Source organism: Lissotriton vulgaris, chromosome 2_1, assembly GCF_964263255.1.
Source record: "Lissotriton vulgaris chromosome 2_1, aLisVul1.2, whole genome shotgun sequence".
NCBI classification, from domain to species: Eukaryota; Metazoa; Chordata; class Amphibia; order Caudata; family Salamandridae; genus Lissotriton; species Lissotriton vulgaris.
The window spans coordinates 1,854,623,420-1,854,638,779 of NC_141687.1; the positions used below are offsets into that span (position 1 = coordinate 1,854,623,420).

Sequence of the window (15,360 nt, forward strand, 5' to 3'; positions counted from 1 at the left end):
AACCATAGCCTATCCTATCCTAGTTATGGGCTCAGAAGCTGGGTACAGTGCAGTATTGTAATAGAATGTTAGGGGGGTAGAACATGGAATGTGAGTTAGCATGGGTGGTGGCTGGATATGACGGTTTCTGATATTATGTTCAGGTTGCATGCTGGTACCACTCTTCATGTGGAACCTGTTGCTCTTAATTAAACCGTTTTCTTACCGGACGTGTAGATGCTTTCCAATAATGGTGATGAGAATGGGATGGGGACAGAATTGTGTCACCTATTTGAGTACAGGAATGTATTGTAAGTATTGGGCACAAGGGGCATTGCGGTATGTGTTGAGTACTAAAAAAAGAATCAAGGAAAACCTTTGGTGGCCTGGATTGGATGCTATGGTGACCATTGGGTCAGGAATTGGAAGCCTTGTAGTTCAAATGACAAGGTGGCTAAACCCTTGAACATACCTTTGACGAGGGTAGCATTACTTGAGGGTCTGTGGCAGAAACTGGCTGTTGATTTTATTGGTCCTTTTTCTACTTTGTCATCTAAGGAAAATTATGCTATTGTACTAGTGGATTATTACTCTTAATGGCCGGAATTAAGAATGATGGAGAATGTGATGAGGGACATTCGGATTGAGTTCTTGGAGGATGTATTTATACAGGGCAGTGTCCCGGAAGTGCTAGTGACGGATAATGGGGTCCAACTGACCTCCACTAAAATGCATAGATTTTTAGCGCAGTCTGGAATCAAACATGTGAAAATGGTGTTATATCATCCATAAAGTAATGGACAGGTTGAGCAGTTTAATAGGGTGATAAAGGAGGCCATCCAGTTAGCTCTTGTTGCTGGGTTACATGCAAAAAGGTTTTACACGATAGACTGGTATCCTATACAGTTACCCCACATTCAGTGACAGGGGAGATGCCTTTCGAATTGTATGAGGATGAGGGTAGAGGAGCCCCAGGATCGTACCGTACAGGACCAGATTTCCAAAAACAGGGAGGCTGAGGTTAAGGCATGTCAATTTGTACATGTGAGAAACCCTAGATTTGATCAGAACAGTTGAGGGTGAGGAGGGTGTTGGGAAGTGCAGTGGAGTTGGAGGATGGTAGCCAGTGGAATCTATGTCAAGTGAGTTTGTGCAATGCTAAGGGTGGTGGTTTCATCTGTGTAAGGGGTGGATGGTGAGTCGGATGAGGAAAATCGTTATACCTTGGGAAAGCATGTTGTGATTGAGAAGTGGGGTGAGGTAGAAGTTGGTGGTTGTGAAGTCTAGGAGAGATCCTGGAGCACGATAGGGGAAAGGATGAGGAAACTTCTTGAACGTCTTGGGGATTACCAGTTGGGATAATCCGCCAATGTGAATATTTACTTCCAGTTGCGGTCTGGTGAATAGTGACATTCTGATGTATTGTAAGTGCTTATTATTAGTTGTATATAGTTATTTTTGTTGTTGTTTGAAGAGGAAATATGTGTGGTATTGTAATGGACTGTTGGGAGGGATAGAACATGGAATGTGGCTTAGCGTGTGGTTCTAGGGTGGCGGTTGGCGGACAGTTGCTATTATGTTCAGGTTGCACGCTGATGCCACTCTTTATGTGATTGCTCTTAAATAAACTGTCTTCCTATCGGACATGTGGATTCATCTTTCCAATATACAGCTTGATTTCAGTGACACACTATACATAGTACTGGTGTCTTGGCATACCCGTCCCACTGAGGGCGACACACTAAGGTATATACAAAAGTGATGGATGGAATGTTTGAAGTAATCTCAGCCATTGGAAACTACTTGGGTTGCATCCATCCCAATCTATTGTTATTTTGCACTGCATGGCACCTCAGTTTGCAACTAGCTATATGCAAATCAGTGTTGACACTGCTCTGATGGAACAATCTATGCCAAACTGCCAAGCCAGGTCCTCCTTGACCTGGAACACAAGTCCTAGTTATGGGCTCATCAGCCAGGTACAGTTTTACAGGCTCCACTCCTGCAGTGTGGCTACCACCCTAGTCGCTATTGGAAGTGACTAGGCCCCATCAAGAGAATATGCAGCACAAATTAGACACACTCTATAGTACCTTATCCTGGTATTTACCCTGTCCATTCACCCTCCCACAGCTCTGCCAATTTTCCCCAGTCCTTGTATGATTAGCTTCTCCAGTCCATGTTTTTTCTTGAATTCTGGCACTTATAAAATGTTTGCTCTATTTGAATGAACGGTTGCACTCCTATGGAAGTATAGTAATCCAGGTAAAAATGTAGGTGGGTGCAGCTAGGCTGACCCTCCTGAGTATGAGGGTAATGAATAACTCTGAACTGTGCTATGCCAACAGTGGGAAACGTCACCAAGCTGCACACTGGAACTAATTTCAATAATAGTAAACTTTATTCTTAGATTTTCATGTTATGATTTTTATTAATAATTTCTTCAAATTTTTCATAATAATGATTGCATTCATCATATTACTCATTTGTGCGCCCAATGCATTTCGGGGCTTGCCCTTCTTCAGAGGACTTTTTTCTATTTCAAGACCAATAAACTCATGTGCCGTCTTCACAATCACGAGTACTTCAAAATTTACGGAACAGAAGAGATACCCGTAGGCACGTAGTATTCCATTCCGTGTATCAAGATTTCAAATTCAAATGTATCAGCCGTGCTCCTCCACACGGAATGGAATACTACGTGCCTACGGGTATCTCTTCTGCTCTATAAAGTTTGAAGTACTCATGATTGCGAAGACGGCACATGAGTTTATTGGTCTTGAAATAGAAAAAAGTCCCCTGTAGAAGGGCAAGCCCCGAAATTCATTGGGCAAGCCCCGAAATTCATTGGGCACACAAATGAATAATATGATGAATGCAATCATTATTATGAAAAATTTGAAGAAATGATGAATAAAAATCATAACATGAAAATCTAAGAATAAAGTTCACTATTATTGAAATTAGTTCCAGTGTGCAGCTTGGTGATGTTTCCCACTGTTGGGATAGCGTATTTCAGACTTATAAAATGTTGTAATGTGTATCTTGCATTGTGTTGTGCTTTGCTGTTCCTTGCTCCAGAGTTATTTTCCTCTGGAATGTAAGGGTTGCATGATTCCACCAGCGGCAGTTGGTCTGTGGCTGGCGATGGTGGAATCACGCTTCGTGCTACTGTCGTCTGCTTAAGAATAAATTATTACAGTTTGCTTCCTGTTGTCTGTGTCACCACCACACTTTTTGGCGATGATCGCCAGCCACATATAGTGACACCCTTGTAGCATAAAGGCGTGCGGAGACTCGGCACAAAGCTGCAGTGGCGTTTAACGTTGAGGAACGTAACAGATACAGCTTTGACGCGCCTTTACAATACAGCTAGTCAACACCGTCTCCAAGTTGAAGAGAAGCCGCAGCGGAGAGTTTGAAAAGGCATTGTATCAAGTTTCAGGCAAGGAGCTTTTCTGGGGTATCGGAAAGCTGCTCCACTGAATAAACTAATCTGAGGTGGGAAGCAGCAGCTGCATGTGTCTGCGTCAGCCCGACTCCATTTTAAGGGAACATGGAATGTTTTTGAGTTACCGGCCTGCCGTACTACACATTTGAGCCTAACTGGAGCATTCTTTTTGAAACTGAAAAGCTGTTGGGTGGCTTAAGTTGAGGGCTGTACTCTTTATTTTGGATTCCCTTTTCTGCTTCAAGAGTCACTCTCACCTGCAGCTCCTTGGGTCTTGAGCATCTTGAGTGACTTCGCACGCAGCGGCTGCTCGCAGCAGATCATCTTTGTGTCATTTCTTGGTGCTCCTCGCAAATTGGTGCAGATCATGTGAATTTTTAGAGGCTTTTGAGGAAAAAGCATCCTGCTTGCCACCTTAATTATTGCACAACTCTCTCTCCAGCTTGTGTCAACATTTTTGTAGTTTTTCTTCAAGTTTGTATATTCTGTTACCTTCATCATCGTCTCTTACCATACAGTTGTGTGCATTTGGGGCCAGTTTCCAAGATGGCTGTTGCCTCCATATTTATTTGACCTCCTTTCCTTGCTCATTTATGACAACGGTCTATGCACTGGGAGGAGTGGATTGACTTGTTTGAGAACTACATTATTGCTTTGCATGGCCTTGAGTTTTCACCTGCAACATAGAAGGCATTACTACTAGGTACCATTGGAAAAGAGGCTCATTGTATTTTTAAGTACTCACCTCAGATGTTAGGTAACAACAACCAGCCAGTGGGGGATGAGTTCAGGGAGGCCAAACTACGCCTGAAGGAGAGGTTTGCAAAGGAGGAGAACATTGTCATTTCCAGCTACACTTCTATTCTAGGACTCAAAGGACTGGTGAATCATTGGATGAGTTCATCTCTAGTCTTCGGGAGCTGTCTATAACGTTCAAATTTGGGCAAACATCTCATGAACTCATCAGGGATCAGTTGATTGTCCATTGTCATAGTAAGAAAATTCAGGAACGTCTTTGGGCTGCAATCCCACCTTGAAGGATGCCATCTCTATTGCCAAAGTGGTGGAAAAGTCTGAACGTTGCATGTTGGAGATGAGCAAAAAGAACCTGTCAAAGGGGATGTTGTGGCTATCGGGGCAAAAAGTGAAAGCACAAAAAGCTCAGTTAACAAAACAAATCCCAAGTTCCAGAGGTCAGCCAGGTCCAGGGGTTGTTCTAGGTGTGGCGGTGCTTATCATACAAGTGACTATAAGTGGTGCTTTGCATCCAAACAAGACTGCAGTAAGTGTGGGTACAGAGGTCACTATGCCAGAATGTGCAAAGACTTCGGCAGGTCCAGGGTTGCCATGGCAGAGGAATTGAGTCTGGATGGGGACAGTGAAGATCGTGTGTTGATGGTCCTTCCTGGCAGTGGCGATTTAGAGAGAAAGCGTCATCCGAAGGCTTTATTTGGGATCTTAGGCAAACAAGTGGAACTGATGGTGGACTGTGGTTCTTTGTATACGATCGTACCCAAGTAGATGTGGAAAAAAGAGTGGCTACTGGTTTCAGTTTTGTCAAAGGACATTGATCCTAGGGTCTACCAGGAGGAGAGAATCAATGTTTTAGGCTATTTTTCATCTCCCATTGTTTTTAAGGGTTTGGGTAAAATCTAAGTTGCAGAGGATGGTCTTCCTATCCTGGGTTGGGGTCACCAATTTGACCTTCAAATTGTTATCGATCCCTGTGCTTCTGGTCAAGGTTTGTGCTTGGCAGACATCACCACTGAGCAAGTTTTGAGTGAGATGGATGATGTCTTTAGTGGTAATCTTGGTGAATAGAAGGGGTATACACACTAGATTATTTCAGAAGAAGGTACCATCCCGGTCAAGTATAAGTTGAGGAGAGTACCGGTTATTGTGAGGGATGAGGTCAAGAGGATGTTGGAGAGCATGCTTAAGGATGGGGTCATGGAACCGGTTGAGGCTTCGGAATGGATCTCCCAGTTTGTAATCACCAAGAAGAGTGATGGAAAGCTCAGGTTCTGTGTGGACCGCCGTAGTTTAAACCAGCATGTAGTCACTGATATCTTTCCCCTTCCCAACGTCAAAGAGATGTTACTGTTACTTAAGGGTGGCAAGTTCTTTTCCAAACTGAAAAGTTCTTACCACCATATTAAGATACATGAGGAGTAGAAAAACCTCACGGCCTTCATTACCAGGGAGGACACTTTTCGGTTCAAAAGGCTGCCTTTTGTGTTGTCATCTGCTGCCATTGTATTTCAGCGTTTCATGTTAGAAGTTTTCAGGGGTGTTGAAAACGTACATTTTTTTCAGGATGACATCCTTGTTTTTGGGGAGTCTGTTCAAGCACACAAACAAAACTTTGAGGGAGGTCCTTGGCAGACTGAGGGAGGCGGGCCATACCCTGAGGAAAGATAAGTGTAAGTTTCTAGTGGAAGAGATTGAGTAACTTGGATATACCATTTCTGGGCAGAGGGTCCGTCCCAACGTCGATCTCCTAGAAGCTATTCGTGATGCACCGTTCCCCATGACAAAGAATAGTCTGGTCCGGAGGGGAACGAGTAGGTAACATGGTGCGGTTTCGCCGATAAGGAACAATGTTTCCATGAGGTGATCCTGCCCCCACCAGAGACCATGAAGTGCTATTAAGCACCACTAAATAAACAACGAAAAAGTACAATTGTATGTATAATACGCATGTTTAAAAAGATAACAGCGTTAAATGTATTTTGGTAACTTTACTCATCCTATTTAGGAAGATATAGGAGTGGAAATTACGGGGCTGGTCCCTGTATGGTCCTGACGAAAAGCCTGGGGAGCTTGAAACATGTTGACCACACACTGATTTAGCCCTGACTAAAGGCTAAATAGCAGTGTCACCCCCATTTTAATATACCAATCTAGGAGCTAAATAAAATTTGTTGAGTCCCACTAGCACGGTATTTTTAAGTTCACTTACACTCACTCCACCACCATCTCACTTTACACCACACATAGTCTTTTCACAACAAAAGTGCTCCTGCCTAGTCCGCTAGTCGCAGCACGCCCCTTTTCGTAGAGAACTGGGATGCCCCAATGATGAAGCATGTCACCGTGGGGAAACCCCGGTGAGTGAGGGGACTCTAGAAAGAAATTTTTCTTTCTTTTTTGGTCTGTACTGACATATTCTGAGCAGTGACCATGACACACAAACTAGGTCTCTGAATCCAGTACTTTGGATTCCTACTATTTTGCTAAGTTAACTTGGAAGCCGACCTAGTTTTGTTTATCCTCTGTCCTTCTACCTAAACAATAGTTAGGGTCATTTATGGTTTAATACAGTACAATGCCAAATTTGTTATCTGCTTTGCTACCAAGAAGGAGGCCCTCAGATTATTGTTGAAGAAAGGGTATTCCTTTGTGTGGGGTGATGCACAGCAGCATGCTTTTGATCTTATTAGAAAGGACATTTGCGAGGCAGGTATTCTCAAACCCTTTGACAAACACCTTACTACCTTTCTTACCGTTGACACAAGTACTTGTTGGTGGGGGGCTGTCCTCACCCAAGTGCATACTGGTTTCGAGAGAACTGTGGCGTGTGCCTCCTGCTCTTTGTCCGATTATGAGAGTAACTACTCAGTCATCGAGCACGAAACTCTGGCAGCTGCCTGGTCACCATCTTATAGGGTCTTGTCTTTTGTATTCCCACTGACCACAAACCCTTTGTCAAGGTTCTGAGTCCAGGAGATGCTGGTAAAGGCTCAGCAAGACTGGCCAGACTTGCTTCTCGGCTCCAAGAATACTGGTGCCGGCTGTCTTACATACCGGGGTGGAAAAATGCACATGCCGATTGCTTGTCTCGCTTGTCTGTGAAGGGCACGGGTGGGCTGAATTTGGGTTAATTTTGGGAACGAGATGGAGCTGTAGCCTCTTTGGGTGATGTGGAAAAGTGTGTTGGTGGTGCTTTTTCGGCAGACGAGTGGAGCATGTTCATGGATCAAGACATTGTCCTCAAGAGTGTGGAACACATGTTGGTCTTGGCCGAACAAAGGGAGAGCACTTTGGCTCCCTCTGTAAGACTGTTAGTGAAGGTCTTAGATGAATTAAGTATGAGTGACTCTAAAGTCCTCATGAGGAATGATAAGTTTGTACCTTCTGATGGCTTGAGGTCCAAAATGATCAAGCTCGCCCATTAAGGTCACCTTGGTCAAACCACAAACGAGAAAAGGGTGCGAGAGAATTTCTGGTGGCCTTGCATGGATGAATAGATAACATCTTGGATTCTGACTTGTGAAGTGTGCCGGGAGTGTAAAAAGAGACTCAAGACGGGGTGTCATGCTGCACAGGGGCACATTGAGGATCCTGGTGTACCCTGGGGGACTGTTTGATGGACTTTATTGGGCCTATTGATAGAGCTAGATTTCATCAATATTAAGCATCGCTCTGTTTTGTGTTTCAGACAGACTGTATTTAAAATGGCACACAGATTTTGGTGCAAGTGAAAACACATGGCACATGAAACATGAAATGAGGCCTGGTCGAAATGCTTTCAGTCTGAAATGCTTTCATTTAAAACAATGCTTAATTAATCATGGATGTTTAATGTGTTGAGTTTAGATTTAACCTCACCTTAGAATGTACATTTAATTTAGAGAATTTTTTTGGAACTTTTAAAGTAGTACATAATTTTGCTGAATTAACACGTGTTTTTGCAGTGTAGAAAAACGTGATTTCAGTTTCCTCTATAGCTTTGAAGATAAAAATGGAAAGTGTGTTCTCTCCTCCCAACTCCTTTTTCTTGCAATCTACACTCCCTGTTCCCGTCTCAAGAAACTGATGTGTATTAATTAATCAATCATGCACCAACACTACATGTGGGGCAAACGCATTTTGCATGAAAAGCTATCTAAAACATCAGAGCCTGTTGCTATGAGTATGTGTTAATTGTTTGCGCTTAGAAAATTTGCACTAGAGCATGTTTATGCTATGTTGTACATTGCACATTTTGCATGTGGTGCACAAATGATAGAAAAGCTGCTTTAAATTCATAGCTATTGCTAGGTAATCATTAATACAGGGTAGTAGTATGGGGAGGTAAACATAATAAGTTTTATTTCATTAATTTAATTTTCTTTTGTGTCTGTTTTGTTTTTGGGCCCAAAATAAATTGGATGCCTAAGAATCCAGCATGGCTGAGAATTGTTAGCAGTGTTCTGAATGAGAGACGCATGCACAGAAGAATGTTCCAGCTGCATGATCTGACAAGGGCCTCAAGTGAAGACACATGGGTCAAGGCCACAATGAACTGTACACTCCTGTCATCATGACAATGTACCAGTGATTGTGGGAGAGTGTCATCCCTGCGTGCGATGTGAAAGCGAGAAGGAAATGGACTGCTAAATGTTTCCGCCTAAATGTTGCAATATTTGTATAATTATTGATGGTGAAACATATGACTGTATTAAGCCTTAATACTTCCTTTGTTAAAACTGGTATGAGTTGGATTTGCAATGAGAACAGGATGGTGAGACCCTCATGTCACCTATGCTAACCAATCACAGTTCGAGTTGCTACTGAAACTGCAACATTATTAGTATAGTCAGCCAAGAATAAGAGTATAAATAATGACACTTAGGGGGCGTGTCAGTTTTAGAAAAGAGATAGGAGGAGGGAGCAGATCTAACCAGACATCATATGTGTTAGGTACGTGAACTTCGCAGGTGCAGCCTGGGAGGAGATTGCGTCCGAGGAGAGACAGAGGGAGGAGCGGGCCTTTGCTCATATTTTTTTCAGAGAGGCATAGGCTAGCTTTGCACATCATAGGCTGATCACATTCCTCTGTGGTCTTGTGAAGGGAGGGCAGCCTCTCTGTGGGAAACACAGAGAGAGACGCACAGATGAACAGGCCAGGGCAGAGAGAGCAGCTGATGGAACAGGTTTAGATTTTGATGATCAATCTCTAAGTATATGCTTTGACTAATTAACTCATTTTAAAAAGATTTGTCTTATGCATTTATTTCGCTTTATGGGAGATTTTTGCAATTTATTATTATTGATTAGCCTTGCAAAACTCACTCTTGAATTATATTTTCCTGAACTTTTTAAAGAATTTTGACTGACATTTGATGCCTCATTCCCTTCCTTTATGGAGTGTTTTGTATGCAACCTATAATATGTTCTGTATTAATTCTATTTTTCCTATTTTCAATTCTGTAACCTGATTAATATTTGACTAATGAATAAGGGATCAGAGAACCTTAACTTTTAACTAGAAAATAAAACCCTTTAAAAATATTCACAATTCTCTTTATTGGCTTAAATATTAATTGCAATTTGATTTTTCATGTTTATGTAAAGTCTCCTGTAGGTGATACACGGTGGCAAAAGTCCATCACCTTTAAAGCGGTAAACTAGAGGTAAATTATGTTTTGCATTGAGAAAGTACTGCTGGATCACTATGGTGTGGAGGAAACATTCAAGAATGCATTGGTGATGGTTGATGTTCATTCTAAGTGGATTGTTGTTCGTTTTATGTCTGATATTACGACTAAGAACACCATTGAGCAGTTTAAGATTATTTTTCAAGAAGAGCAAGGTGGAACGAGCCAATTGTCTTGTTAAGGATACCATTTCCAAGGCTGTAGACTAGAGGGTTGGAAAAATGTCATGGAGTTGGTTGACGAGATGGTCTGGGCTCATTGCACTACCGCCTATAGTACGACGGGCGTTTCCCCTTTTGAAAAAATGCAAGGAAGGAAGCCAAGCACTAAACTTTTTCCTTTTTGGCTTGTTTCTCCCAAGTCTGTTTTCATCAACAAGGATGGTGTCAAGATTGATGCAAGTGGTGTGCGTGCTGGTGACTGGGTCAGTGTTTAACATGGCAGGCCAGGCAAAGGTTTGTCGAAGTTCTGGGGTCCATTCAGAGTGAGGCAAGTTTTTGACAGCTATGTTCTTCTTGACAATGGAAACAAATGGGGCAAATGCAAGGTTACATTGTATCGCAAAGGGGATAGTGTGTGTGACAAAGCAGCTAGATTTGGTGGCAGCCATTCTGGCGACAGTTTAGATGGCTTCTTGTTGATGAGTGATTTGGATCTGAGCGCCAATGGCTCAGGAGAGAGTAGTGAGGGTGGCTCAGGGGGTGCTTCCATTTGCCTTCCCCGTGGTCCTTCTCCTCCTGTGGGTGCAGAGTTTACCCGATCTTCCAGGTCTCGCAGATCGGCTCGTTATTTGGAGGATTATGTTCTATCTTGAGGTTTCTCTTCCTATCTTCAGCACATGTACTTTGCATTGTTTTTGCCACCTTATGTTCGTTTCTGTTTCCTTTGTTTTCTGTTTGGGTGTTTTGGGGTAGAAGGGACGGGGGTTCTAATGTGTACCTTGCATTGTGCTGTGCTTTGCTATTCCTTGCTTCAGAGTTCTTTTCCTCTGGAATGTCAGGGTCGAATGATTCCACCAGCGGCAGTTGGTCTGTGGCTGGCGATGGTGCGATTACGCTTCGAGCTACTGTCGTCTGCTTAAGATAAATCATTACAGTTTGCTTCCTGTTGTCCGGTGTCATCACTACATAAAAACCAGTACAAGTCCCGCATTTTAAAGAAAACACTTGGACATGAACCTGGGAAGCGTGCTCCCATGTATTTATCCCCTCAGTTGAGTCCGGCTACAGAGTGCGTATTAGGTGAGCATTATACGATGAAGGGACCGATGGCTCCCTACGCATGCCAGACTCCGAACTATTAAGATAAATGTGATGCTATTTTAGCTTTCTACCGTTTAAAACGTCCTCCACTGTAATGCAATTCATGGGAAATTAAATTCTCCCGCCAGGTGTGGCAAAGTGTTTGCACGTATGAATTACAACCTTAAATGAAAGACCAATGTTGTAACGTTTGGAGGAAATCAGAAGCCAGTGAACATCTACATAATGGTTTAAACGAAAGCGAGCTCAGTAGGATAGCTGTGTGGCAGTCTGCAGAACCACGTTCATAAAGTTCTCAACACCCTTAGTATGTCGGGGAGCGCACACTTTTATTGTATTTATTTATTGAATGCGATTTTACATAGCGCGAACATTACCCGAAGGCAGAGTACTCTATGAGCTACGCTTTGGCTAGCCTTTCTGCACTAGAAAAAAGTTCCTCGAGGGTCGGAATGGGGTTATTCCTGAGCCAAGCTTTGTCACTTCTGCGGACAACAGTGACTCATCCCAGCGGGTTATCGGCTCGCGTACTGCTGGGCCACGATTTCCGGAGCAAAAGTGCCTCTTCCGGTGCAGCTATAGGATAAGCTTGTCATTCGAAGCTGCAAGGTTTCCTCTGGGATAAGTGGGCGTCGATTGGAGGCGGGACATTGTTTTGTAACCAATAGCAGAGCGTCCTGGAAAGTACTACAACAAAGATCTTCCTACTACAGGCTAGTCTGTCAAAGAGTTTAAAATCAGTTCTCTGATAACCTCTCAACGTTTCCACATATAGAGTCGGAATCAAAGTAAAGATAATCGGATGTTTGAGGTCTTCTGTCAGGAGACGGTAGGTAAGGCTTGCGTTCGAGATTTCATTTAAATCAACTTTGCCCACAGAGAACGCTGGAAGTGTGGAAACTTACCACAGAGAAGCCCCCAATTAACTAAAAGAACTCTCTTGAGACAGGAGATGGCGTCTAAGAGTGCTTAAGGTGCAGGCAGTAGGAGATTAGGGCAAATATTTGCGGGGAAAGGTTTATGCATAGATAATTGCGTCTTTGCACTTGAAATATGGTCAATGTCGATGTAGCGCTAAATGTGTGGCTATCATCTTAAAGTAGGTAAAGGGTACGTGGTCACTTACGCTGGGGACATTCGGTGGGAAAGGTCTTGAGTGTGAGGAAACGCGCTATCTGGTCACTTAGAACGCTGCAATGTCCGATTTAACAATAACGCCCCTCAGCCCGCCCTATCCTCCCTCCTCTCCTGCATACAACGAAGTTTGTAAATAGATAATTATGTGCATTTACGCCTCACTGACTTCATCTTGCTTTCCAAAGTTTTCCCCTTTTCCAGTCTGACAACTTCACCAACAGTTTGGCCCGGTGGTCTCCCACAGCCCCAGAAGACATTTATAGTCTTGCCCCTACACACATTCCAGCCATATTAAAATCACGAGTATCTTCTGGGGAAAACTTTCTGACCAAATCATAACTTTACATTAAAATTCAGAGGACTGAGAATTCTCAGTAAACTTAACGGGCTTCAAACAGTCTTCTCCATTACAATAACAGTCGTGTATAACGATAATATTTTGCCTCTGATGTGAAGTTTCCACATTGTTTCACTTCACATTAGTATGTAGATTGCAAACCCCCTCTTATCTGCGTTCTCCGTGTCCTTTGCAGGAACAATCCTTTATTTTCATTTTAAAGTGTAATACACTTCTAACATTGGTATTATGTTTGCTGCTGTACATTTAATTGCAGGTTTAATCCTAGTGCCAAGTGATAGGATGAATACAGCGCTTCTGTTTTGTCACACGTTCCCTTTTGGCTGATCAGTTTGTATTCTTTTTTCAAGTGAACTGACCTATATGTCTCTCAACAGGTAGGGAATGCAGCCCTCAAACCACGCAAGTGTTGTTCACGAGAAGCTGGAGGAAATCCTTGCAAGAGATATTCTTGCTGCTGATCTGCGATGTAGCTTCTTTGTCTCTGCCTTACAGAGCTACAAACGTGACTCAGTCCTGCGACCTTTCCCATCTCTCTACACTAATGAGGAGAATAAGGATTTCGATGCTTTGGTAAGTAGGCGGTGCAGTTAAGCAGTTTGTAAATTAAAGTGCCATTAACGCTGTGTCGTACCATTTAAAAAAAAAAAAAAAAAAAAAAAAACAAAAATGGTACAATCATGTTCATTTAAAATTCTGGATTGGCAGTAAAAGCAGGATATACATATTTATCTATTCATATATATCTATAGCCCATTGATGAACTGTATTGGACAATGTTGTCTTCTTTGCCTTTGTGCATTTATCAAGAGTCTGTGATACCGACTCTGTGGTTATTATATTGTATTTTAATTCAGCACTAACTACACCTGACGAGGCTTTGAAGTGCTATACGGTGAGTAGCACCCTACTCTGAAACCTAAGGCTAGTGGTTAATCCAATGGTAATTGTTGGTTATAGGTGTTGGTCATGTGCTCTCAGGAAACCATTCTGTGCATTTACTTTCCTTTCTTTGTGTAGATTAAATTAAAGAGAGTTAGGTGGGATTGCTAGTGGGGGTGTGGATTCATGCAAATGGTTGGTGTGATAAATGGATAGGCTGGCAGAGATTCGCTATTGTTAGGTTGCAGGGATAGCGTTTTAAAGAAGGAGAACTTGCAATCTATGAATTTGTGTGCGAGTCATTTACAGAAATACAATAATAGAAGTTAAGGCAGATGTGTATGCGTCTGTAAGGTAAGAAGTGGATCACTCTGAGGAAATGAGGGAGAGGAATCAATTGAGAGTTGCAAGCCAAGTTCACATTTCAATGATGGTTTTAGGAATATAGTAGAAGGGTATTTTTTGATATAATGAATATGTTGCACAAAAGTAGACAACGTTTTTTCATGGTCAATACTTGTGGGCCCATTTTATGAGTCTGCACGGAAATGCAGAAACCCATTTTTGCCACCTTAGATTTTTTGGGGTTGAATTCATGCAGATTGAGCAGAGGTGATAAAAGTTATAAAGTAGAGGGTTCTAATCCAGGTTTTTTCTCATCCAAATTCGCGTAGAATTTCTTTAAAAAAAAGCTTTTGGACATAATAGAGTTAAGCGTGATCAGTGGATTACTATAAACATTACAGTGGCTAAACAGACTATCAAAGATATTTTGCAGTTAGAAAGCAATCTGGGCTTCATCTACATAATTTTGACTGTCCAGACATTATGCCATCAACTGCAACAGCAAGAACATTTACTGTTTAACAGATGCAGTGACATGTAGTAGACCAAAGGTACACTGCAAACCACCTTTGGAGTGAATGTCACAAGTTGCCTGGTACACACCTGGGCAGTCACAGCCACTTCTACGCCTTCTGTGAGTTGTTTGTGGAGAATGTTATTATTCAGGCAGGTTGGCTAGAGAAAGGGGGAGGCGGGAGCAACAGAGCATGTGGGGGGATAATATGTGAGGTCGGAAGCAGCACACGGAGGAGAGAGCATGAAAAAGCATATATTCCCATGGAGTGATAAAGGAAAGAAAAAGTAAAACCGATAGCAGGGGGGAGAAATTAGGTGGATTTATTGCCAAACACGATCTTGTAGAATTATTCAATAATGATGGGACCGCATCAGCCTCTTAGATGGCATGGTAGAGACTCGATTTATAGATTAAATATTAGTAACCTTAAGCTTGTCAGCATGGTTCTCACATTGCGCAATTTTGCAACTGATTGGTGGGATTACAATGCTCTGTATGGCGTAGGAAATGTCTTAATCTGGCACCTTCAGAGTCGCATATCTCCATCGTTCAGCATACTAGCGAAGGTCTAAGGTTAGCATGGCACCTGAGAGGCCCGGGGGTGACTTTAGCTGCTCTATTGAAGTTGTATCTTGAATTATTTTTGCACTGTTTGTCAGACCATGGGGGCCTGATATGTTAGGCCACAACGACATTTTAGACCAGAAAATTAGGCCGACCCTGCTACGACCAGTCAGGAGCAGAAATAGAACCCTTGCTGGTGCTGGTTTGATCATCGCTGCTCTCTTGCAAATTATAGATTAAGGGAGGCTTGCTCCACCTCCGTAAGAGATCTTGCCAGGGTTCAGGAAGGGCATAAGATCTACAAAAATACTTTGAGGTTGTAGACAATTGCCTTGAACAGCATGGATTGGGAGTTCTTGGCAAGTGCAGCTCTTGCTAAGAACAGTAAATCATTCTGGGACCTAGATAATAATATTAAGCAAAGGGTAGCTCTACCTAATCTC

At 42.6% G+C, this 15,360-nt stretch overlaps 1 protein-coding gene across 3 annotated transcripts in view; it reads left to right on the forward strand.

Moving 5' to 3' along the window:
* Positions 1–11,763: 11,763 nt before the first annotated feature.
* Positions 11,764–15,360, forward strand: part of PARP16 (poly(ADP-ribose) polymerase family member 16) — a 146,932-nt gene continuing 143,335 nt past the window's right edge. The window contains exons 1-2 of one of the 3 annotated variants that reach the window (XM_086958031.1): positions 11,764–11,827; positions 12,987–13,182. In XM_086958031.1, coding sequence (XP_086814157.1) covers positions 12,994–13,182 — 189 coding nt within the window. In that variant the 5' untranslated portion in view covers positions 11,764–11,827; positions 12,987–12,993. Of the gene's footprint in view, positions 11,948–12,986; positions 13,183–15,360 lie in introns of all 3 variants that reach the window. The other 2 variants (XM_086958030.1, XM_086958029.1) reach the window with 2 other exon arrangements.